This window comes from Dermacentor andersoni, chromosome 3 (genome assembly GCF_023375885.2).
Source record: "Dermacentor andersoni chromosome 3, qqDerAnde1_hic_scaffold, whole genome shotgun sequence".
In the NCBI taxonomy this organism is placed as follows: Eukaryota; Metazoa; Arthropoda; class Arachnida; order Ixodida; family Ixodidae; genus Dermacentor; species Dermacentor andersoni.
The window spans coordinates 191,701,597-191,728,311 of NC_092816.1; the positions used below are offsets into that span (position 1 = coordinate 191,701,597).

A 26,715-nucleotide genomic window follows, 5' to 3' on the forward strand; every position below is an offset into this window, starting at 1 on the left:
TAATTAGTCAACTTCGTAGGTATTGGTTGCAGTGGCCAAGTGCGATACGCAATGTTCCAGAGCACCTGAGATACCTCTCAATAAATTGTTTCCAGCATGATATATCTCACGTGGTGCTTTGGGGCTCACATGCTCGTAGCCAAGCGTTGCCGAGCTGATTAAGCATCTAAGGCCACGAAAAAGAAAGACGAAAGAATGAAATTGCGAAGCGCGTGAGAACGACGGAAGGCGATGACGGCTGCTACAATTTTGCCGTTGTACACAAATGACCGTGTAGTGGTTTTTGAATTGAACGAGGATGCTACAACTTCAAACCTTAGTACTCCAATAATGGCGGACAATAACACGGGGACAAAACTAACTAATGCTAAAAAAAATCTTGGCCATATTCAAAGAAGGTTAAGCATGCCTTCACACGATGACTCATTTCGCACTGGCACCATCTGCTCTGCTTCCAACACTTACTGTCTACCAGACGTTCTTTTTGATATAGCACTCCGAATCGCTTCGCAGTCGCAGTATCGGATGGCCGCGTCTGGCTTCACACTTGTGCACCGCATCCAGTGCGTCAGTCCCTGACAGTGCGCCCACAGGCTGTACTAGTTTACCGGTTGTAGTCCATACCTTATGTTCCTTGTTTAAACGAATCCCAGTGAACTGTAACACATTCACTTCTCCTGAGGAGCCCGTATTCCTGAGTGTCCCACACAGCAACGCTATTTGGGCGTGCCCGCCGTTGATCAGCAGATAGGCTTGGTCCAATGAGGAAAATGCAGATATAGTTTTGGCTTTATGTGCGTAAAAACGACATAGAAGGCGTGCATTTGAGATATTTCAACGCTGGCATCCAGATACGCGTCGGAAGTCAATTACGATTGGGGGTGCATACGAAACACTGAGACAGAGAGAGTTTTACGAAGAAACAACAAATCTTCAATACTGGGCGAGGCGAGTTTTCTTGAGACCAACGTGCAAGTGTTCGTAGTCAAGTCGTAATCAAGAAGAAAGAGTACCCAGGCTTCGTAAACAAAATAGTGTGAACCGATGAAGCTAGCTTCTCCTGTAATGGCCAAGTGAACATCCACAATGCTCACTATTATAGCGACGAAAACCCTCAAGGGGTTTCGAAGTCACATCAGCAATATCGACGGTCGGGTAACGAGTGCTGGGTAACTTACGGTGGCACTATCACTGGCACCTTTTTTTGATAACGTGCTTACGGTCGAAAGATACGTCAACCACATCCTTGATGGTGCGCTTTAAGATTTTCTTTGTGAAGTTCCACTGGCTAGGTTCGAGGATATTTTGCATCAGCAAGTTGGTGCTCCCGCGCATGGCAGCAGCAAAGCTTGCCAATGGCTGCATGAAGTATTCCCACAGCAGTGGATTGAAAGGCATGGACCCATTGCTTGGCCGGCACGGTCACCAGATTTAATTCCATTCGATTTCTTTCTCTAAGGCTACGTCATGTATCAAGTGTACCAGACGCCAACCACATCAGAGAACGTAAAAGGAAAATAAAACAAGTCTGCAACTCCATCCACGATCACGGACTCCTCGAAAAATGTGCCTACTAGAAGCCAAATGTGCATTGCAGCAGATGGGAATCCCTTCGAAGACACATTGTCATCAAAGGGCGATTTTCGGATTTAAGATCACTGAAAATCCTTCCAGCCCTAACGTCGCCTCCCCACCCAACCCTCATTACACTCCGTCGGCAGGCGGCCACCTATTGCCCATTTCAACCACCAAGAAATAAAGCTATGTTCTTGTTCTATTTAGCCTCCTTAGACGCTTTATCGCTTTGGCACTACCAGGCAGGAACTGCTCGGCAGGGCTGCCAGGTCTTCGGGAGAAAAAGGTGCTGAAGTATTACGAAAAGTAGCCAGAAAAGTGGCCTACTGCAGTAAAGCATTAATTGGTAGCGAAAGAAGTAGGCGCGGAGCGAAAAACCAACAGTTGCCAATTTGCCACAATAGAAAAATGAAAAAAGCGAGAAACATCTGTAGTTTCCTGCTTCAATGATGACACCTACGACTTGATTTCAATCGTCACCGTGTGAAGCGTGTGACGTCACATGCTTCTATTCCTTGAACACAGTCGCATAGTCACAAAGAGATCGACATTTGTAACGGCATAGCTGCCTTGACGCGTTTCCGGTTTCAGCCGCTTCTGGCACTAAGAACCATTGTCTTCGAGGTACTCTATAGATGTAAGAGTCACTGGGAGTTATATTAGTACCCCATTTATGACTTCAGTCTTACGAAGGACGAAAAAGAAATTCGTTGAAGACTATTTAAGGCTGCTTGGGCCTGTTCAATTCATGCGTCCACAACAGTTGCAGACTGCACGAAACGTTGATGTCAGCCAACGAGTGTTGCATATGTCGCATCTCGGGCAGTCGTGGACAGCCCAGCAAGGGCGGACCACACGGCAGCTATGATATATCTTCAGCTCCTGAATTTGCTTCAGGCGCTTCCAATAAACAAAGGCACGACCTTCCTGATGTGGTGTTTGCGGCTGTTGCTCGTCAGGGGAGTATGATTAGGGCTCTACCTATACCAATTACCGCCTCCAAACGTTCCCAGGAAGTAGCCAATTTGCCAATCACGATTTTCAGTCACCAGGAGCCCCTCAAATAGGAAATTCGGAGAAAAATCACCAGACATGGCAACGCTGCCAGTGGACCAGCAGCACGCATTTGCGCCGTCATGCGATAAAAGCTGCATGTCCAGATTCCTAAGCCAGGCATAACGCCCTGGCCCGGGCTAGTCTCGCTGCAGCCGACCTTGTTCATCCATCACACGCAACAGAGCAGCACAACAGTGCACAATCGCCCGTCCCGTGGTAAGTTCATATTTCTCGGCTTTCCTTGAAGCGCGGAAGAGAGGACCAGGTGATATATATTGTGATACAAACAATTTATGCAGATGTTTCTCAAGGTGCTCTACAACTTTGCTATCACACTTGGGGTCTGCAGCGAATACTGAAATTGCTAGTTAAATAAAACTATAATGCTTTAATTAAAGGGAAAATAAAAAATAAACAGAGTAACTCTAGGCCGCGTTATTGTTTACGTTATTGTTTACGTTATGTTTCGCGCGTTATTGTTTACGCCATTAGAAGTGATTTCTTTTTCCTAAGGCGTCATGACTGTCGTAAACTTCGTCCAGTTTTCTGCAACATATCGAGAGTACATCGGAAGCTCTTCTATACTTTGTCTTTTTGTCTTCGCGTTTGCTTGAGTTATTTTCTTCCCTATTTTCCTGTCTGAACTTTCGTGTTTATAATGTACATGTCATGTATTTTCCCTTTTGTTTATTTTCGGAGGGTGTATCATGCGAAGTTATGCGAAAAAAAATTTTTCTCCGAAACGGAAGTCAATAAAATGAGGCCAAAGATCTGTTGTGTTGGAAGTGGAATTTATGAATGTTGGTGCACACGCTGGCGTACTCAAAGTATGGACAAAGCTGCATGCGTGCGACAACATAAATAACTAGTGGCGCACCACGCACCAGTTTACCATGCCAGTGCCGGGCGTAGAGCGCGCACGTGACATAAAACAATAGGCGCCGCTGACAGGCAGCAAGAAAGCAAAAGTAATGAGGAGAGGGGCATGGTATTGGTGGAAAGGGAACGTAGCTGGCCGTAATAATATAGCAAAAAGAAAAAACAGCGCTAGGGCGAAGAAGCGACTCGCGGCTCCTGTGCGCCGCCAATTTACCAAAGTATCGCCCTCCTGCTAGGGCCGTAACTGAAGGGGGCCTTAGCACTAGCATCGAAAGAGCGTCTGCTTAAAAACAGCCAATGGCAGCCATGCGCAGATTCAGCCCTTGAGGCAAAGAACCGAGACGGGCTACAGGACCGCGAGTAAGCGAACAGAAAGAGACGTGCATATGACAGCCAACTTATACCACAGTGTTTATCAACGTGTGAGCAAAGTGGCCCGCTAAAGACTAGCCCTACGCTCCGACGCGCCCGTTTGCCCTCCGAAGGGCAGCTTGCTCGCAGGTCAGCACAAACAAAGCACGCTGGCAGCATTTTCAGACTCACCGCCATTCTCCTCATCGTATGCGATGGCATATCGCAGCAGATGCAAGGCTCTCTTGTGGTGCCTGTTGAGTCTTTTTAGATCCTCGACGTCGGGCTCCTCAGTCGACGCCGACAGCTGGCCTTCGGCTGCCACGTTGAAGGGGTCGCTGCGGGCGCCGCGCAACGCGAACCGCAGCGCAGCGACCACGGCGGCGAAAAGCCATCGCAGGAGCCCGAACGCCATGGCAACGAAGTAGCCCATCTGCACATCGCCATAACAATCGACTTGTATGCTGCGCTCGTGCGTGCGTTTTGTTAAAACCCCTCGATCTCTAAAAGTAGCGCCAACTAAAACCCCTTAAACTTCGTAAGGTAGCGCCACTTAGCCAATGGCCATTGGAAGCTCTGAAGATAGGCAAGCACGCACGTTGGCGGCACTGTAGCTTGTAATACTCTTTCGAACCTTCAGAGCAGCTTTCGTTCGTGCCTTTTGTCGTCCTTTGTACGTCATAGCTGATACGCGCTGTGAATTCGCGCGGTGCGCATGGCGCGGAATATTTAGGCTGCCGAGGGCTTTCTGTAGGTCAGGATGTTGGCATTCGATCGTGCTTGTGTTATTCACAACTATTCCAAACAAAATCTTGCGAGAAATACATCACAAAGGTTAGTTACCGAATTGAAACGCGCGCGATACATTCAGAGTCTTCGGTGCATAGCGTAAATGCTCGTTCGGAAACTTTTTTTTTGAAAAATAGCTATCAAATGATTAGAAAAAGCTGTCACTTATTTTGCATAACCGTCTGTTTAGAAAATATATGCTGTGCACGAAGTTACTCAGAGCTAGAAAGCCACCGCGAATAATTAAAGCGCACCGCCTTGCCACGGGTGCATTTACTCTGCGAAATGCCGTGTGCAACGCTAAAGCGGCGTAAGCGGCGCCGTGGTCGAGGAAGCAGCATGAACGGGAGGAGAACTGAGGGGTAGTGAAGGATGTCGCTAGTTTACAAAGTTTGTGGGGTTTTAGCGGCAACCACATTCCATCTCCGCTCCACTCCCGTGCTTGGCGAGACCTCGACAATGGCGCCGCTTATGTTGTCCCTACCGTAGTGCATGGCGACTGCCTGGTTACCGGAGCAAATCGGCGGAAAAGTTTGTCCGAGCCCTGCGGAGCACTTGGGAGAGACTTTGCGCCGTCAATCGGTAAATGGCGTTAATAATGTCGCGTTGGAATTCCGCAAAAATATAGAGAAAATGAGTACTTCTTAAGGCGCAAACGCCCGTACGTTGAGGTTTCGTGTTGCTGAAACACGGCGCATACACACGGTGTGCTCAAACAAGTGCGTAATTACTTTAGTTTCAGCTTTTCACTGCGTGAAGGAACGTGTACGTGGTTTCGTAGATTCATTCACGTACCTGCATCATAGTCGTGGTCCGCCAGCGGATGAAAGTTTCCGACGATTTTACTTTCAAAAATGCGAGCAGAAAACGGTCAGGCGCACACTCGCAAGAGAATTTTATTTTCCACGATGCTTCCCTTATATACCCTCAGGCATGCGCAGAAGAACGTACACAGTTGAAGTCACATGAGATAGAAACGGGACCTAATCATATCCTATCAGCCAGGAAACTAAAGTCACTTTCGTTAAGATACACTCACGCGATGCTGATACACTGGTCTTGACACTTTCTCATATATACTTCGCCTCTACTAGTTCCAGTGCCATCGTATCTTTAATTTTCGTAACATGCATGTGTTTTCAACCAAAGGTTCGCACCTGCACACATAGCAGTGATAGGGAATATGTGAGCCAGTCCCATTCTTCAGTGATAGCACACGCTCTTGCAGGCGATCATTTATACAACGCCCAGTTTGGCTGACGTATACCTTGCCGCAGTCTAAAGGAATCTTATACACGACGCCAGTGGAGCATTTTTTCAAGAAACACTCTACGTGGTTCTTTACACACTCAACCATATTTACGGACGACAGGTACACACAAATGTGCGAAAGTTTTAGAGGCGCCGAAAACACTACCCGTACATCGAACCTAGAAGCGGCTTTCCTTGGCGAATGAGCAACTTTGTGTACATAGGGAACGGCAGCAAGGCGCGTTTTCTGCTTCTTTTCGCATTCTTCTGAAGCATTGGTAGGCTCACGCCAAAATTTCTTCAACAAAGCTTTGTTTCAGCAAAGCCATTGTCATTTCACGATACGAGTTTAGTTTCCTGGCTGATAGGATATTATTAGGTTTGGTTTGTATCTCACGTGACCTCAACTGCGTATGTTCTTGGGCGCATGTCTTAGGGTATATAGGTGAAGCACCGGGGAAAATAAAAATCACTTGCGAGTGTGCGCCTGTACATTGTCCGTGTCCTATATTTTGCACCTAGAACCGTTTCTAAAAGCCATGTACCAACTATGTAGGTGGCATACGTTACTAGCCGCAGGGCTGCTTCTGCTTCGCGCCTTTTACATATGCCCATAGCTCATGCACGGGTTGTGGTGGCGGTGAGCAACGTTTTCACGCGTAGACAGTATTCATAATTTGAACAACGTAAAATACATTATGGGGTTTTACGTACCAAAACCACTTTCTGATTATGAGGCACACCGTAGTGGAGGATTCCGGAAATTTCGATCACCTGGGGTTCTTTAACGTGCACCTAAATCTAAGTACACGGGTGTTTTCGCATTTCGCCCCCCTCGATATGTGGCCGCCGTGGCCGGCATTCGATCCCGCGACCTCATGCTCAGCAGCCTAACACCATTGCCACTGAGTAACTACGGCGGGTATAATTTGAACAACGTACCAGCGGATTAAACCGTATCATTTATTTATTACAGTGCAAATCGCTGGAATTTGATAGCAAATACGAACTTCAAGGGGTAACTGGACAGAGGTTCCGAAAATATTTACTCCTTTTAATGAGCACTAATAACACCTTTGTTGAACTGCTTATTTGATATCTTTATGCGACGTGCGTCTTTATTCTGTCGTGTAGTAGGTTTTCGCAGGGAGGCAGTGTTGCTTTAAATGGAACTGCCTGTAATATTCAGGTGAGGTTGACTATGAAAACCGAGCAGACTTGAGCTGGGAAAATTTCCTCAGCCTGGTACAGTTTTACCTTGAATCCACATACGGGAAATGCAATGACGAAATCTATCTTCAGAACAAAGGTGTGTCCATCGGGTCTTGTATTGCGCCTTTGTTGAGGGACCTGCTTTTGGCAAAATTCGAGAGTCTTGGAGCAACTACTAGAAGAAACTAAGGTTCCTAGAACCTTCAGATACGTGGTCGACTTTTTGGTAGTTTTGCACTGTGCTGTCTCGGAGTTGTTTCCCGCTTCGTCACAACTTGTCGGCATATTCTAAGGATGTCTATCCCCCCTGGTCTCAACACAGGAAAGGCCACAAGATGATTCCATGCGTCTCCTCGACCTAAAGCTTGTGTTTTCTAATGATCAAGTTCGCTGGACATATTGTTACGCGACGGACGAGTCAGTAAGGCGAGCAACTATTTACAGGTCATATTCACAAAAGCGGTTGCAGCGCCGACCGGTTAGATTCACCGTGCGAGCTAAGTTCGTTCTTCCTTCTTTTTTCTCGGGTGATGTCGCCCACGTGCCTCGTTCAAACAATCAACTGCCACACGCGTGTAGCAATATGAACGCGTGCGCACAAACGTCTCCTGCGCTTCTCAGCACAGAGCAAGCTAGTAAAGATGGCTATTCTTCAGGCATGTTTCTCTAACTCTTTAGACTGGTCCTGCCACCACAGACTAAATTGCAGTTTCCAAGCTCATATTGCACGCCTGAAAACCTCGTGCTATACTGACGGATTACTTGTCTCAGCAGCTGACACAATCCACAGAAAAAGAAGACAACCTAACGGCGAAACCATGGTTACCGAAGAGTAGCCCACAGCAAAGGACCCTAAGGTCGCGGTGATTCCACACAAGCATCAAATGGCCCATCGACTTAAAATAATCGGTGAGCGGGTTGGGGTTGGTGTACGTGTAGTGTTTTCCGGCCCCACACAAACTTTCTTCGATATCAAGCAAAAGCACCCCTATGAAGAAACAAAAAGCACAGTGCTAAGTCAGGCACCGCAACCGTTACGTGGATTGTATATGCAGTGGCGTAGCAACAGGGGGGGCCGGGGGGCCGTGGGCCCCGGGTGCAAAGGCCCAATGGGGGGGGGGGGGGGGTTGGAGGGTGTCATATACGTCTGAAGACACCCCTCTTTCCGCCGGCTACACCCGGGGAGGGGGGTGACAGAAGACCTATGGACCCCGGGTGCCAGACGACCTAGCTACGCCACTGTGTATATGCAGGGGGTTGCGTACGGAATCCCGTTCAAGTGCGGCGCATGCTACGTACATCCGACAGGGAGGTGTCTGAACGATCGTCTGCGTGAACATGCGAATAATGTTAAGAATGGAAAGCAAGGGTTCTTAGCCCTGCATTGCAGCGCGTGTGGATGCATCAATCTGTTTGAAGAAAAACATGGGCTTTTCACGTACAGAGATGATCGAACGCGCATCATTGTCGAATCAGCTAGCATGGCGCGCGAAGAATAGCTGTGCATACGTTAGCCATCCCAGACCTTATCACGAAGAGAGTTCGAATTCTTATAAAATGGCAGCGCGAGCAGCGAGCGGTGATGACACCGTTATAGTGTTTTTCTTCTTTATTTTTTCACCCGTATTGTTTGATGTTTACGTACATATTTTTATGTCGTTTTCCCTCCATTTTTCTATATCATCATCATCAACATCATCAGCCTTGTTACGCCCACTGCAGGGCCAAGGCCTCTCCAATACTTCTCCAACTACCCCGGTCATGTACTAATTGTGGCCATGTTGCCCCTCCAAACTTATTAATCTCATCCGCCCACCTAACTTTCTGCCGCCCCCTGATACGCTTCCCTTCCCTTCGAATCCAGTCCGTAACCCTTAATGACCATGGGTTATCTTCCCTCCTCATACATGTTCTGCTTATACCCATTTCTTTTTCTTGATTTCAACTAAGATATCATTAACTCGCGTTTGTTCCCTCACCCACTCTGCTCTTTTCTTATCCCGTAACATTACACCTATCATTCTACTTTCCATAGCTCGTTGCGTCGTCCTCAATTTAAGTAGAACCCTTTTCCTGAGCCTCCAGGTTTCTGCCGCGTACGTGAGTGCTAGTAAAACACAGCTGTTGTATGCTTTTCTCTTGAGGGTTAATGGCAACCTGCTGTTCATGATCTGACAATGCCTGCCAAACGCACCCCAGCCCGTTCCAATTCTTCTAATTATTTCAATCTCATGATCCAGATCCGCAGTCACTACCTGTCCTAAGTAGATGTATACCCTTACCACTTCCAGTGCCTCGCTACCTATCGTAAACTGCTGTTCTCTTCCGAGACTGTTAAACATTAATTTAATTTTCTGCAGATTAATTTGTGACTCACCCTTCGGCTTTGCCTCTCTAGGTCAGTGAGCATGGTCCCCTGAGTTACTAAGCAAGGCAATATCATCAGCGAATCGCCAGTTACTAAAGTATTCTCCATTAACTCTTATCCCCAATTCTTCCCAATCCAGGTCTCTAAATACCTCCTGTAAACGCGCTGTGAATAGCATTGGAGATATCGTATCTCCTTGCCTGAAGCCTTTCTTTATTGGGATTTTGTTGCTTTCTTTATGGAGGACTCCGGTGGCTGCGGAACCGCTATAAATATCTTTCAGTATTTTTACATACGGCTCATCTACACCCTGATTCCGTCATGCCTCCATGACTGCTGAGGTTTCGACTAAATCGAACACTTTCTCGTAATCAATGAAAGCTATATATAGGGGTTGGTTATATTCGGCACATTTATATATCACCTGATTGATAGTGTGAATGTGGTCTATTGTTGAGTAACCTTTTCGGAATCCTGCCTGGTCCTTTGGTTAACGTAAGTCTAAGGTGTTCCTGATTCTATTTGCAATTACCTTAGTAAATACTTTGTAGGCAACGGACAATAAGCTGATTGGTCTATTAGTTTTGAAGTATTTGGCGTCCCCTTTCTTATGGATTAGGATTATGTTAGCGTTTTTCCAAGGTTCCGGTACGCTCGATGTCATGACTCATTGCGTATACAGGGTAGCCAGTTTATAGAACGATCTGCCTACCATCCTTCAACAAATCTGCTGTTACCTGATCCTCCCCAGTTGCCTTCCCTCTTTGCATAGCTCCCAAGGCTTTGTTTACTTCTCCCGGCGTTACTTGTGGGATTTCGAATTCCTTTACACTATTCTCTCTTCCATTATCTTCGTGGTTGCTACTAGTACTGTACAAATCTCTATAGATCTCTTCAGCCACTTGAACGATTTCATCCATATTAGTAATGATATTGCCGCCTTTCTCTCTTAATCCATACATCTGGTTCTTGCTTATTCCTAGCTTCTTCTTCACTGCTTTTAGGCTTCCTACGTTCCTGAGAGCATGTTCAATTCTATCCATATTATACTTCCTTATGTTAGCTCTCTTACGCTTGTTGGTTAACTTGGAAAGTTCTGCCAGTTCTACTCTAGCTGTAGGGTTAGCGGCTTTCATACATTGGCCTTTCTTGATCAGATCTTTCGTCTCCTACGATAGCTTACTGGTATCCTGTCTAACGGAGTTGCCACCGACTTCTATTGCAGACTCCGTAATGATGCCCATGATATTGTCGCTCATTGCTTCACTGCAGCGCACCTTGTCGAGCACGTCCACATATTGTATGATGCCAGGGTTAGCGCTGAGTATAAGGTCTATTTCATTTCTAGTCTCGTCATTCGGGCTCCTCCACGTCCACTTTCGGCTATCCCGCTTGCGGAAGAAGGTATTCATTATCCGCATCTTATTCTGTTCAGCAAAGTCTACTAATAACTCTCCCCTGCTATTCCTAGTGCCTATGCCATATTCCCCCACTGCCTTGCGACCAGCCTGCTTCTTGCCTACCTTGGCATTTAAGTCGCCCATCAGTACAGTGTATTTTGTTTTGACCTTCCCCATCGCCGATTCCACGTCTTGATAGAAGCTTTCGACTTCCTGGTTATCATGACTGGATGTAGGGGCGAACACCTGTACGACCTTCAATTTGTACCTCTTATTAAGGTTCACAAAAACACCTGCCACCTTCTCGTTAATGCTATAGAACTCCTGTACGTTACCAGCTATATTCTTATTAATCAGGAATCCGACTCCTAGTTCTCGTCTCTCTGCTAAGCGCCGGTGGCACAGGGCGTGCCAGCTTTTTAGCACTGTATATGCTACATTTGTCGTCCTAACTTCACTGAGCCCTACTATATCCCATTTACTGCCCTCTAATTCCTCCATAGCACTGCTAGACTCCCCTCACTAGATAACGTTCTAGCGTTAAACGTTGCCAGGTTCAGATTCCAGTGATGGTGTAGAGGTAGAGCATCCGCCTCGCGTGCAAGAAGACGGTGGTTCGAGTCCCGGTGCCGCGCAATTTTCCACAGGATTTAAAAAAAAATGAAAGAAAGAAAAACCCGCGTGTTGATGAAATCGCACAAACAGGCCTGAAGTGCGGCCTTATCCCGGTGACCAGAACCGGTAACGCACTCCCTCACCAGAGCAGGATCGGCCACCCTGGTGCAGTACTTGGCCACAACCTCCCATATGAACACAACAATCAAACCATTTTTCTATATAACACCTTCTAGGAGGCAATAATATTTCAGTTGGCAGTAGGCGCTTCTCCCCGTTTTGTTCCTGTACGTGTGCACTGTCTCGCTTCGCGCTGTACCACACACTATGAAAGCAACACTGCCGCTGCTGGTCGACGCTGCGCTCACATTCACGTCACCGGACTTACTACGGCTAGTAGGAGAGGTGTAGACTTCGGTTAGCGTTACCTGCCAGAATAGGAGCCAAGGCTACATCCGTGCCCGTAGACGACCTCACAAAATCCGACAATGTTCGTTCCCATTGAAGACTGCTGCAAGATGAGCCTAAAGCCTGTTTCACATGAAAGCGAAAATGCTCGCGCTTCCAGCCGCTGCGAGACAAAAACCTGTTTCGAGGAACAGCGGCGACACTAGCGGCTAGAGCGGTGAGGTTTGGGCAAGTTGGAATTGCATCACGGCGGCAGCGCCGTTTCCGAACCAATGACGGCCCGCCTCGCCACGTGACCAATGGACGTCTAGCGTGGCATAGCCCGCGCATAGGACGATGTTTATTTACTTGCCACTTGCTAATATCAGCTGTGGAGATGGCCACACAGATTGCCAGGGCGACATCTTGAATTTTCATCCCTGTTGCCATGTACCTGGGGGGCAGCGCCGAAGTAATGTCAGCTTGGCTTACTCGGATCAGCGATTCATCAATGGAAAGTGGTGAACTACCTGAGAGTCATTGCAAGTCTTGCGCGTGACGGCATGGGTTCCCATACAACGAAGGGCTTCGTGAGCGTCCCTTCAACGAGAGCATGGAGCTCCTCAATATTTTCTGCCGACATCTTATCATACTTCTGAAAATAATAGGTGTCGGCGTTCATCAGCAGCGCCATTTGTACGAAAATATTGCAGAGTACCAGTATCAGGATAACTATTTCTGTGGAAACAGAACTCACCACGGTGTGGGAGTTCAGGCAAAGCCTTCTTTTTTACTTTAAAGGCAGTACTCCTCTAGCAAAAGGAGATGCGTGTAGGAATCATATTGTGGCGCACATAAATCCATCTCGGTCGACACACTGTAGTCGGCACACTAGCCTCCATTATGGCATAGTACCAAGCCGCTCACGAGTTTGTGCGCTGCATATGCGTTTCGCTACAGAGCACTGTTTCGCTAAATAGTTTGCGTGTGTTGTTACCTATACTGAAGTTTGCCTTCTTTTACCACTTTTCCCACCTTCATACATGCTTTCTCTTTCTCTTTTTAGGTTCCTGGCCACTGGAAACAGCTACCAGACTCTGTCATACATCTTCAAGGTCGGAAAATCGAGAGTTTTGACACTTGTTCCGAGGGTGTGCCTGGCGGTATGGATCGCTCTTCAGCCTAGATTTTTGAAACCAGTAAATGAGCAAAGCATAAAAGCCATTGCCGAAGAATTTTGCTGGAAGTGGAACTTTCCAAACTGCGCGGGTGCAATTGACGGCAAACATATTCACTTAGATGCGCCGCCGAACTAGGGTACCTTGTACTTCAATTATAAGCAAGGCTTTAGTGAATTTGATGGCGTCCTGTGATGCAGGTTACAAGTTCACTTCTCTTTAAATAGGATGCTACGGACGTGAAACTGATGGTGGTGTATTCGCGGCGTCAGAGCTGGGGAAGTTTGCCCGCCCCTTGTGCACTTCCAAACGGAGGCCCAGTGCTCCCTTATGTGTTCGTGGCTGATGACGCCTTCTCTGTGAAGACAAATTTGATGAAGGCGTACCCTGGGATGCAAGCGGCCAGCAGTGCAAAGCGGATCTATAACTACAGGCTCTCAAGAGCTCGTAGGTGCATAGAGAATGCTTTCGGCGTTATGTGTGGGCGCTGGAGGGAGCTGAGGAACCGGATGAGCCTTCTACCAGACAATGCCGTCCTAGTAGTAGCTGTCTGCTGTTGCCTGCACAATTTCCTAATACAGGAGGGAAGACAGGCTACTGTCCTCTGCAGTTTACAGACACCAGTGGAAGCTCAGGAGAGCTTATTTCAGGTGACTGGAGGAAATCCACCCCACAACTCCCCCAAGCGTACCGCATGGTTCCAATACCTACTCTAGGAGGGCAGCAGACGTGCGCGACAGCTTTGCCACCTACTTCCATGGACCTGGCGCCCTGCCATGGCAGTTTACTTTAAGGAAGAAGTGCTGTCTACTTTCAATGTGATGATGATGATATGTGGTTTTTAATGGCGCAAGGGCCAGTTATGGCCAAAGAGCGCCATGTCCGTGTTAATGAGTTTGCAATGAAATGATGAGTTCGATGAAGTTGGTGTGACGTGGCTGTAGAGGGGCCTTAAAAATGTTCGCGCTAACGTGCGCAAAATCTGTACAATAAGATTATGGCGATGTCTTATGACGTGTACTATGAGCATTTAAGGTGCATTTAAAAAGAATGATACCATGTGTCAAATATATATATGGTTATAAGATATGCTAGAGCACTGCTGCCTCCTTAGAGCCCTTGAAGAGCAAGGGCTTGGAGGCATGTGCTATGCAAAACTGTTATCGCAGTGGCATCCTCTGGAGCGAGGATGCTCTACGAATTTAATGGGCATATAACGTGTAGTACGACATCATTTAAATAGTTGAGGATTGCCTTGGTGTCAAAAAGCGGTTCCTCGCCGAGAAACATATCCGGGTGTAGAGGGATGTTATAATGGTAAGCAAGCGGAAAATGTTTCTTTCTCTCCGTTTCGGCTTCCCGACACTCCAGGAGCACGTGGAGGACAGTAAGCCTCTCACCGCATCTGCCACAGGTTGGAGGTTCACTTTCAGTAAGCAGGTAACTATGGGTGCCAAATGTGTGTCCTATTCTGAGGCGACAGAATAGGACATCTGTTCGCCGAGATTTTGTTGGGGAGGGCCAAAAACCTAACTGGGGCTTTATAACGTGCAGTTTGTTATTTGTTTGCGCGTCCCACGTGCACTGCCAGTTATGTCGCAGTTTATTTCGTAAGAAAGGCCTCAGGTCTGTGACAGGCACCTCAGCGGTAGGGTTAACAGCTTGCGATGTGATTGACGTAGCCATCTCGTCCGCGAGAACGTTACCTTCGATTCCCCTATGGCCAGGGACCCAGCATATTATGATGTTCTGGTTAGATGAGTACGCTTTACACAATACCGAATACAGATCATTGAATACGGGATTTTTATGTTTGTAGAGTGACATTAAGGCCTTCACGACGCTTAGAGAGTCTGTATAGATCGCTGCTTTTGAAAGTTTTGATCTTCTTATGTGCTTCACGGCAGAGAGTAATGCGTAGGCCTCGGCAGTAAAGATGCTTGTTTCCGGATGTAGTACGTCGGATTCCGAGAAGGATGGGCCGACGGCTGCATAGGATACCCCGGCATTTGACTTTGAAGCGTCTGTGTAGAAATCTGCGCAGGAGTGTTTGTACTGAAGTTCTAGGCAATGAATTCTGATTTCGTCCTCAGGAGCGTGCTTTGTAACTTTTATAAAGGATATGTCACATTTTATCACCTGCCACTCCCAAGGAGGTAAGAGCTTGATTGTGTGCATTAAGCGATGCTCGAGGAGTGGTACGTGCATTTCATTGCTAAGCTCCTTCACACGCAGCGAGAAAGGCTGTCTTATAGAGGGGCGATTGCTGAAAAGTGTAGCACACGTCATGTCGGTAACGGTATGAAAACATGGATGTTCAGGATTGGAGCGTACTTTAAGGAAATATGTAAAGCTAATGTATGATATCTGTAGGCGGAGAGACCATTCATTCGATTCGGCATATAAGCTTTGAATCGGGCTTGTTCTGAAAGCGCCAGTAGCTAAGCGGATGCCCAAATGGTGGACAGGATCCAGCATCCTTAGCGCGCTCGGGGCGGCAGAGTTGAATACTACGGCACCATAATCCAATCGTGACCGAATTAGGCTCTTGTAGATATTCATCACTGTACGGGAACCCTCCTAACAAAAAAGAAAGATATATATCTTCAAATATGTATGGCCTCACACTCACATGTGCAGGTCATAAATACCAGGTTCTCTAGCCGAGTGCCATCCATGCGGTATAACCGAGCTCAGATTGTTCCACCTTGACTGACCAAATAGGGCACCACTGTAGGTTAAATGAGGCGTACAACTCCTGCGGGACCTGCCGTGGTTGCTCAGTTGTTATGGTGTTAGACTGCTGAGCACAAGGTCGCGGGATCTGACCCCGACCACGGCGGCCGCATTTCGATGGGGGCGAAATGCGAAAACACCCGTGTACTTAGAATTAGGTGCACGTTAAAGAACCCCAGGTGGTCGAAATTTTCGGAGTCCTCCACTACGGCGTGCATAATCAGAAAGTGGTTTTGTCACGTAAAACCCCATAAATTAATTATTAATTTAACTCCTATTGGGACGGTAGACTATCCGTCTCCAGTGCAAGAGGACCGTGATTCAAATCCCGGTGCCGCGCTATTCTCCACCGGAAAATACAAAAAGAAAACCGTGTGTTGAGAAAATTGCACAAACAGGCCTGGAGTGCGGCCTGATCCCGGTGACCAGAACCGGTAACGCACTCTCTCACCAGAGCAGGATTGGCCACCCTGGTGCAGTACTTGGCCACAACCTCCTATATGAATACAACAATCGAACCCCGGCCCTCAGTCCCCAGCAGCCGCGAAGCAACTGACCACGGCGGCGGTCAGATCCGTGACGCTGCAGAGGGTGCTAAGAATACCTGGCTCCGGACAGGCCGCCATTGGAATCTGAACCTGGCAACGTTTAACGTTAGAACGCTATCTAGTGAGGCGAGTCTAGCAGTGTTATTGGAGGAATTAGAGGGTAGTAAATGGGATATAATAGGGCTCAGTGAGGTTAGGAGGACAAAAGAAGCATATACAGTGCTAAAAAGCGGGCATGTACTGTGTTACCGGGGCTTAGCGGAGAGACGAGAACTAGGAGTCGGATTCCTGATTAATAAGGAAATAACTGGTAACATACAGGAATTCTATAGCATTAACGAGAGGGTGGCATGTCTTGTTGTGAAACTTAATAAGAGGTACAAAATGAAGGTTGTACAGGTCTACGCTCCTACATCTAGTCATGATGACCATGAAGTCGAAAGCTTTTATGAAGACGTAGAATCGGCGATGGGTAAAGTTAAAACAAAATACACTATACTGATGGGCGACTTCAATGCCAGGGTAGGCAAGAAGCAGGCTGGAGACAAGTCAGTGGGGGAATATGGCATAGGCTCTAGGAATAGCAGAGGAGAATTATTAGTAGAGTTTGCAGAACAGAATAATATGCGGATAATGAATACCTTTTTCCGCAAGCGGGTTAGCCGAAAGTGGACGTGGAGGAGCCCGAATGGTGAGACTAGAAATGAAATCGACTTCATACTCTGCGCGAACCCTGGCATCATTCAAGATGTAGACGTGCTCGGCAAGGTACGCTGCAGTGACCACAGGATGGTAAGAACTCGAATTAGCCTAGACTTGAGGAAGGAACGAAAGAAACTGGTACAAAAGAAGCCAATCAATGAGTTAGCGGTAAGAGGGAAACTAGAGGAATTCCGGATCAAACTACAGAACAGGTATTCGGTTTTAACTCAGGAAGAGGACCTTAGTGTTGAAGCAATGAACGACAATCTCATGGGCATCATTAAGGAGTGCGCAATAGAAGTCGGTGGTAACGCCGTTAGACAGGAAACCAGTAAGCTATCGCAGGAGACGAAAGATCTGATCAAGAAACGCCAATGTATGAAAGCCTCTAATCCTACAGCTAGAATAGAACTGGCAGAATTTTCTAAGTTAATCAACAACCGTAAGACAGCGGACATCAGGAACTATAATATGGATAGAATTGAACAGGCTCTCAGGAACGGAGGAAGCCTAAAAACAGTGAAGAAGAAACTAGGAATAGGCAAGAATCAGATGTGTGCGTTAAGAGACAAAGCCGGCAATATCGTTACTAATATGGATGAGATAGTTCAAGTGGCTGAGGAGTTCTATAGAGATTTATACAGTACCAGTGGCACCCACGACGATAGTGGAAGAGAGAATAGCCTAGAGGAATTCGAAATCGCACAGGTAACGCCAGAAGAAGTAAAGAAAGCCTTAGGAGCTATGCAAAGGGGGAAGGCAGCTGGGGAGGATCAGGTAACAGCAGATTTGTTGAAGGATGGTGGTAAGATTGTTCTAGAGAAACTGGCCACCCTGTATACGCAATGCCTCATAACCTCGAGCGTACCGGAATCTTGGAAGAACGCTAACATAATCCTAATCCATAAGAAAGGGGACGCCAAAGACTTGAAAAATTATAGACCGATCAGCTTACTGTCCGTTGCCTACAAAGTATTTACTAAGGTAATCGCAAATAGAATCAGGAACACCTTAGACTTCTGTCAACCAAAGGACCAGGCAGGATTCCGTAAAGGATACTCAACAATAGACCATATTCACACTATCAATCAAGTGATAGAGAAATGTGCAGAATATAACCAACCCTTATATATAGCTTTCATTGATTACGAGAAAGCGTTTGATTCAGTCGAAACCTCAGCAGTCATGGAGGCATTACGGAATCAGGGTGTAGATGAGCCATATGTAAAAATACTGGAAGATATCTATAGCGGCTCCACAGCCACCGTAGTCCTCCACAAAGAAAGCAACAAAATCCCTATAAAGAAAGGCGTCAGACAGGGAGAGACGATATCTCCAATGTTATTCACAGCATGTTTACAGGAGGTATTCAGAGGCCTGGAGTGGGAAGGATTGGGGATAAAAGTTGATGGAGAATACCTTAGCAACTTGCGATTCGCTGATGATATTGCCTTGCTTAGTAACTCAGGAGACCAATTGCAATGCATGCTCACTGACCTGGAGAGGCAAAGCAGAAGGGTGGGTCTGAAAATTAATCTACAGAAAACTAAAGTACTGTTTAACAGTCTCGGAAGAGAACAGCAGTTTACGATAGGTAGCGAAACACTGGAAGTGGTAAGGGAATACATCTACTTAGGGCAGGTAGTGACCACGGATCCGGATCATGAGACTGAAATAACCAGAAGAATAAGAATGGGTTGGGGTGCGTTTGGCAGGCATTCTCAAATCATGAACAGTAGGTTGCCACTATCCCTCAAAAGGGAAGTGTACAACAGCTGTGTGTTACCAGTACTCACATATGGGGCAGAAACCTGGAGGCTTACGAAAAGAGTTCTGCTGAAATTGAGGACGACGCAACGAGCTATGGAAAGAAGAATGATGGGTGTAACGTTAAGGGATAAGAAAAGAGCAGATTGGGTGAGGCAACAAACGCGGGTAAACGACATCTTAGTTGAAATCAAGAAAAAGAAATGGGCATGGGCCGGACATGTAATGAGGAGGGCAGATAACCGATGGTCACTAAGAGCTACGGATTGGATTCCAAGGGAAGGGAAGCGTAGCAGGGGGCGGCAGAAAGTTAGGTGGGCAGATGACATTAAGACGTTTGCAGGGACAACATGGCCACAATTAGTACATGACCGGGGTAGTTGGAGAAGTATGGGAGAGGCCTTTGCCCTGCAGTGGGCGTAACTAGGCTGATGATGATGATGATGAGATATTCATTAGACACTTTCTGTCACTACCCCACGTAGTATTAGATAGAAGTTTCATTAGGTTCATTGTTTTTAGACATTTTTCTTTCAGATATTTAATGTGTGGAATGAAAGTGAGTCTGTAATCAAGTATAATACCCAGAAATTTGTGCTCTTTGTTGACAGGTATTTGGTATCCACACAGTTCTAAGGAAGGATCCGGAAACAGGCCTCTCTTTCTTGTAAAAAGAACGCAAGTACTTTTGTGGGGGTTGATTTGAAATCCGTTTTTGTCTGCACACTTGGAAATCTTGTTCAAGCCCTGTTGCACCTGTCTCTCGCATACTGTGAGGTTACAGGATTTGAAGCCGATTTGAATGTCGTCAACGTAGACAGAATAAAGAATGGCAGGTGGTAGCGAAGCACGAAGCGAGTTCATCTTCACGATGAAGAGCGTACAACTCAGCACGCCTCCCTGTGGTACACCTGTTTCTTGTGTGAAAGGTCGCGACAATACGTCGCCGATTTTCACTCGGAAGATTCGATTCAACAAATAGCTTTCAATTATTTTCAGCATATTGCCACAGATACCCATTTCCGACAGGTCTCGCAAGATGCCGTAGCGCCATGTTGTGTCATATGCCTTCTACATGTCAAGGAATATTGACATGAAAAACTGCTTATCTACAAATGCGTCCCGAATATATCCTTCAATGCGTACGAGGTGATCTGTTGTCGACCGGCCTTCTCTGAAGCCACACTGATAGGGATCAAGTATATTATTGAGTTCAAGGAAGTGTATGAGTCTGCGATTAATCATTTTTTCAAAAACCTTACACAGGCAGTTTGTAAGGGCTATTGGGCGATAGCTTGCCGCCATGGATGGGTCTTTCCCCTGCTTCAAAACAGGGACCACAATTGCTTCTTTCCATGCAGTTGGAAAGTATCCCGCAGCCCAAATAGTGTTGAAAATTGTGAGTAGTGTAACTTCGGTGTCATTGTGTAGGTTTTTGATCATTTCATACATAATTCTGTCAGAACCCGGTGCGGAGCTCTTGCATGATCTCAAGGCAGCTCTGAACTCGGCAATATTAAATGGACAGTTGTATGGTTCATTCTTTCGACATTTTCCTATGAGTCGCTTACATTCTTCTATTTGGTTGTATTTTAGAAAGGATTGCGAATAATTTGTTAGACTTGACACGCTCTCAAAATACTCCCCAAGTGAGTCTGCCTGGTCTTTCTGTGTATCGCCCTGTGTGTTTACCAGAGGGAGTGAATATGTCTGCCGCCCTCTAAACCTATTCACCCTGTTCCAGGCTTTGGCCTCATCTCTAAACGAGTTAATACTCGATAAATACTTCTGCCAGCTTTCTCTTCTGGCCTGCCTGCGGGTTCTCCTGCCTTGAGATTTTACTTTCTTAAAGTTAATAAGATTTTCTGCAGTGGGGGAAGCGCGTAGCAACCCCCACGCTTTGTTCTGTTTCTTACGAGCAATCCTACATTCGTCGTTCCACCACGGGACACGCCGTCTGCATGCCAAGCCACTTCCTTCAGATATGCATTTAGATGCGGCATCGATTATGAACGCTGTAAAATACTCCACAGCGGCATCAATTTCTAGAGAAGACATATCAGCCCATGAGATGCTAGATAGATTTCGAAATTTCTCCCAGTCGGCTGTATCTATCTTCCACCTAGGAGCTTGTGGAGGAGATTCATTTTCTTTGGATGTTCTTAGCAGTACGGGGAAGTGATCGCTCCCGTAAGGATTGCTCGTAACTTCCCATTCGAGTTCGGGCAGTATAGACGCGGAAACTATACTAAGATCTATTGACGAAAAGGTTCTGTTTGCAAGAGAGTAATATCTGGGTTCTTTCTTATTTAGAAGGCACGCACCTGAAGAAAAAAGTAACTGTTCAACGAGACGACCTCGCGCGTCTGTACGAGAGTCGCCCCACAGGGAGCTGTGCGCATTGAAATCGCCAAGAACAACATGAGGTTCTGGCAGTTCATCTATGAAGGACTGAAATTCAGGTTTGTTTAGCTTGTAATGTGGGGGTATGTAAAGTGAACAAATAGTGATGAGTTTGTTTAGCAGGACAACTCGAACCACCACTGCTTCGAGGGCCGTTCGTAGCTGCAAACGTTGACACGCTATGCTTTTTTGAATTACAATAGCAACGCCCCCCGATGATGCGAGAGCATCATCGCGGTCTTTGCGAACAGTAACGTGTTGTCGAAGAAAATTTGTGTGTTTTGGTTTTAAGTGTGTTTCCTGTAAACACAGCACTTTTGGATTGTGTTGGTAGATGAGTTCTTGTAGATCAACGAGATTCCAAAGAAGACCTCTGACGTTCCATTGGATTATTTGTGTGTCCATATTGGAAGTAAATAAGTGCTGTGTGTACGGAAACGGTGGTGATGTCTTAGGTTACAGAGCTCTTTCGAGGCCCTGTAACGGGAGTTCTGCCCTTTTTGAAGCGTTCGAGGGAGCCTCGCCGCTCCTTAGGCGCTTGGTGCGCCTTGAGGATAGGTGTTGTGCCTATTGCCTCTAATGAGGCTCCGGACACGTGCTCTTGTGAGCGAGAAGTTACAAGAGAGAGTCCTGCCTTGGAGGGCAAGACCCCTGCGCCCACCAGCCCAGGGGTCGATGGGGCGCCCTGCGGGATTTGACTGCGCCGGCTGTTGCCAGCGCTGGAAGGGGCCGGGGAGGTTGGGACAGCCTCGGCGGCGGACACCTTCGGGGTCGACAGTCCCTCATTCTGGGTCGACGGAGCAGCGCTAGCTGCAACCGCCGCGGAGGCAGATGGCGTAACTGTCGACTCACTGCCTGTGGATCGGACAGCCGCCGGAGGCCGTTGTGACGCTGCCCCCTGACGCGCCACATCGGCAAAGGTTTTCTTGGGCAGGTACGACACCCGCCTGCGTGACTCCTTGAAAGATATCTTTTCTTTGACTTTGATTGTCACAATCTCTTTTTCTCTTTTCCAGGACGGGCAGGCGCGCGAGTATGCGGCGTGCTCGCCATCACAGTTGACACAATGTGGAGTCTTCTGGCATGTTTCGGAGGAATGCTCTGTGTCACTACACTTGGCACATGTCAGCCGGCCTCGACAGTTCTGTGAACTGTGGCCGAACCTTTGGCACTTAAAGCATCTGAGAGGATGGGGCACGTATGGCCTAACACGAAGTTTGATGTAACCGGCCTCGATGGACTCGGGGAGGACCCTTGAGCTGAAAGTGAGTATCAGGTGTTTTGTTAGGATTTCTTTTCCATCTCGCCTAATCTTGATTCATTTGACATTTATGACATTTTGTTCACTGAAGCCATCTAAGAGTTCAGCCTCAGTGAGCTCCAGCAAATCATCGTCCGAGACAACGCCTCGGGTGGTATTCATCGTGCGGTGCGGGGTTACTACTACTTGGGTCTCTCCAAATGATATTAGTTTGGGCAGTTTCTCAAATTGTTTCTGATTGCGGAGCTCCAAGAGGAGGTCACCGCTGGCCATCCTCGACGCCTTATAACCTGGGCCAAAAACTTCGGTGAGGGTCTTAGATACAAGGAAGGGGGAGATTGTTCGGACTTGTTTAGCTGGTATTTCTGTGTGGATCACGTGAAAACGAGGAAAATTGTGGACTTGGCGTCCGAAAAACTGAAATACTTCTTCGGTGCGCCCTCGTTTCTGAGGGCGATCAGGTAGTTTAGGAAACGCGTTTTCCATAGGTACAGTTGGGTTTTAGGCCGTGATGCCGACCACCCCCCATGGAGCCCAACAGGGGGACGTGACAGAAGTTCCTGATGGAGAAACCCTGCCAACGCCAGCCGTACATCGCTGCTATAACCAAATACAGCATAACCAAGGTTGGCTAGCTACACAAGGTTAACCCTTGCCGCCGGGAAACTAGGAAGTGAGGAGAAGTGATGAGAAGACAGGAAAGATGAAAAAGGCGAGAGAGAAAGACGAAGATTGGAGAGGAGGACAGGAAAAGGCGACTGCCGATTTCCCCCTGGTGGGTCAGTCCGGGGGTGCCGTCTACGTGAAGCAGAGGCCAAAGAGGTGTGTTGCCTCCGCCGGGGGGCCTTAAAGGTCCAAACACCCGGCATCGGCTCAACCCCCAGGATCCCCCTTTCCCCGGGCACGGCTAAGCCGCGCACGGCTACACGCGGGAGGGTCCAACCCTCGTGTGCTCGGGTACGTGGTGTCGCAACACACCAAACGCCTGCTGACGCAGACGCCCCTGCGGGGTACTTTCACCGTGAACGCATGGTAATTTATTTTCATGTGTTCAAGAAACAATTATTTATTTCGCTCAGAACAAAAGAACCGCAGAAGAAAGAAGCAGTGTGTATTTTGCAGAAGAGCGCAGCTGAGCTAGCATAAAACATATCACAATTTCCATGAAACAAAGACATGGCAATAAAATACTTTGTTTGCAGCACTTCCTGTGTCTTTTTCAAATACCTTTATTGTCACTTCCCGGCACACAAGATGGGAAACCAGCTTCCATTAACAACTTATGAACTCGGAGCTTTTTAATTTCTTTCTTGCGGTCATCCAGTCTCGCTGAAAGCGGCTTCATGCTGAGCAAAAAAGTTCGTCTTGGTCCGTATTCGATTACGATTTTAGTTCATTTAGCCGCTCCCTATCTTCTATAAGGCCGTGACCATTAGCTCATCAACGTTCGCTTGCTTCCTCTTCTGGGAGAGTGCTTTATTTGTGGCCTGTAGGTGGGGTGGGGCGTGCAGCGACACAGACTTCAGCCGGCCCTGCTTGGAGGATGTCCTTGATGATTACCTTCAACGAAATCATTGTAAGACAGTGAGGTTGACAGAGCTAGTGTGTCGCCGACTTCTGTGACTTCTGTAGCTTGGACAATGGGAACGCCTTCAATTAGATTGGTATCTTCGCTGCTGTCCACATACAATGAATGAAACTGTGCCTCTGCCGACATGCTCGAATCAGTACTTGGAGTGAACGTACGCGGACGTTGTACTTCCGGTGTCACATGGCTGGGTCCTCTTTCCATGTTGGACACAGTGCTGCGTCAAAAGAAATGAGAGCAACATCTGTGACCGCCAGCATTAGGTGTCCACTCAAAATAAGAAGATGGTATGCATTATGTGCAATTTTTTTGGATCTGAAGGATTTCAAAATTACTCAAACATAAATATTGATTTAAACTGACGTTGAAATGGACGCGATTATATTTTTAAAATAAACTGTTAGTGTCGAACGACATTTTGAGGCTGCTGAAAACAACTTTTCCACTTCAGCGTGGCAAACAAACTTGTGCACAGGAACAGCATGAATTGAAATAGAATACTATTCCAGAGAGAAGGGGGGCAGAGAAAACGAGAAAAGAATCGGGGCATGCAATTTCTGTATAAATGGCATGCTCTATGATTTTGCAAGGTAGGCTTGTTAGTGAGATGGGGCGATAGTTAAGTGGAGAGTTCTTGTCATCTGATTTGTAGATGGGAACAACTCTCCCACCTTCTAGTCATATGGTATGATGCCAGTTGAGAGTGACTGCGAGAACAGCAAGCACAAATAAGCAGCACTGATGTCTTTAGTATTTTCTAACACTTTCGAGTTTATGTTATCTACTCCGGCTGAGAATGTTAGTTTAAGATTGTCAATTAGAGGCAAAATACCATCGGCAAAGAAGGTTACTGATGGCATGACACTAGTTGAGTTGTTAACTATACAGGAAAATGACAAGCTAGGTTCACAGGAGAAGACTGACACAAAAGCTGTAATAAAAACATTAGCACATTCAACATCATCGACCGTTTCACCGTTCTCGTTGACTAACGCAATACTGCTTATTTGCCGAGAATTGATCCCCTGCCAGAACTTTCTTGGATTAGTGGCCAGCATTTTTTAGTAGATCTTCGTGAAATAAAGACTCTGTTTTGCCTCCCGAATAGCTGATAAGTATGCGCGTTCCGCTGCGTAGTATTTATCCCAGGCACATGTGTTTGTCCTGCCGCTTGCTGCACGGTACAAACGTTTTTATTATTATTATTATTATCAAGCCTCTTCAAATAATTGGTGAAACATGGCTTCTGAAGTTGCGCTCGAAACGTTATCTTTGGAATGAACCTGTCAGCTAGATCATTTATTTTTTCTTTGAAGCTTTGCCAGTTGGTATCGATATCGTGTTTGGTGAAGGATGCCTCGAATGAAATAAAGAAATAGGGATTATCGCGTATAGCCTCGTTGTTGCCTTTGTTAAATATTTTCTTTTGAAGTTTCTGGCGTGGAATTGGCGCAATGTGAAAGGAAGCGTGAATAACCTTATGGTCGCTAATTTCCTTCAGATAGGTAATTGACGATAAACTGTCTGGTCGACTCGTTAGTATTAGGTCTAATATGTTAGCTGTGTCCGCTGTGACGCGCGTTGGTTCAGATACAAGTTGAGCGAGGTTAAAATTAAAACAAACATCAAGGAAATTTCTTGCTTCCGTCTGATTTACGAAAGACGGAGCTATATTGTGCCAATCGACATCAGGAAAGTTGAAGTCTCCGAAGAAGAGGAGGTCAGCTTTGGGGTACTGAAAAGTTAGATTGCAGAGTCCATTGCTAAGTTGAGAGGCAAAATCTGGGCTACTGCGAGGGGGCTATAGCAAACGCCCAAAAGAACTGATTGTGGAGCGGCATGACAATGAATGAAAAGGATTTCTAAGTCGGATGTGATGTTAACAACAGAACACGATAATTGTTGACCGACAGCTATAAGGACGCCTCCTCCTCGTGTTGTCATGCGATCTTTCCGAAACACGTTAAAATTCGGTAAATCAGCCAGCACCTCCGAGTCTGGAATCAGATCACTAAGCCAGGTTTCCGTGAGTACCAGCACGTTGCTTTTAGACGTTAGTACAAGGTTAGACACGTGTTCGCGTTTTGCAATGAAGCTTCGTATGTTAGGAATGATTACTGAGATAGAAGTGCGTGCTACAACTTCTATTCGGGGGCGTCGATTTATTTTTTCATTACGAAGTGGTTGCTATACTTCTTTAATCGTGCGCGAACCTTCATCATATACGTAGCGCATGGAACCTATGAACCTATGAGAACCTGTGAGCACTCTCACCCACGATTTATGCGGGAATTGCGCACGTTCGGACCTTCACGTTCGCAGTCTGAACTAGACGCATACGCTTGTTGCGCTTCCGTTTACGCATGTTATGAAAAATTGGCGCCTTAGGAACGTAGTCTGAACATAGCATTACTCGTAGCCTCTTGCCATTTCCCCTTTCAGGAGCGGGAATCGCCGTCACACAGGCTGGAATCGCTGACTAACGACGACGCGTACGACCGTAGCATTAACTACATCACGCTACCCTGAAACTACACTCCAGAGTGCGATTTCTTTTTCTCAACAAATGTCGACAAACTGCAGCTAAATACACGGCGCATGCGCACTCCACGAAGACAGAGTGGAGCCCGAAACTGCCTGCACCATCCA

General features: G+C 46.8%; 1 protein-coding gene across 1 annotated transcript in view; it reads right to left on the reverse strand.

Annotated features, from left to right (window-relative positions):
* The window catches only part of LOC126530594 (spastin-like), a 29,396-nt gene extending 25,120 nt beyond the window's left edge, over window positions 1-4,276 (reverse strand). Inside the window, exon 1 of the mRNA XM_050177863.1 lies at window positions 4,054-4,276. Within this exon, the coding sequence (XP_050033820.1) occupies window positions 4,054-4,276 (223 nt within the window). The remainder of the gene's footprint in view (window positions 1-4,053) is intronic.
* Between the last annotated feature and the right edge of the window lie 22,439 nt (window positions 4,277-26,715).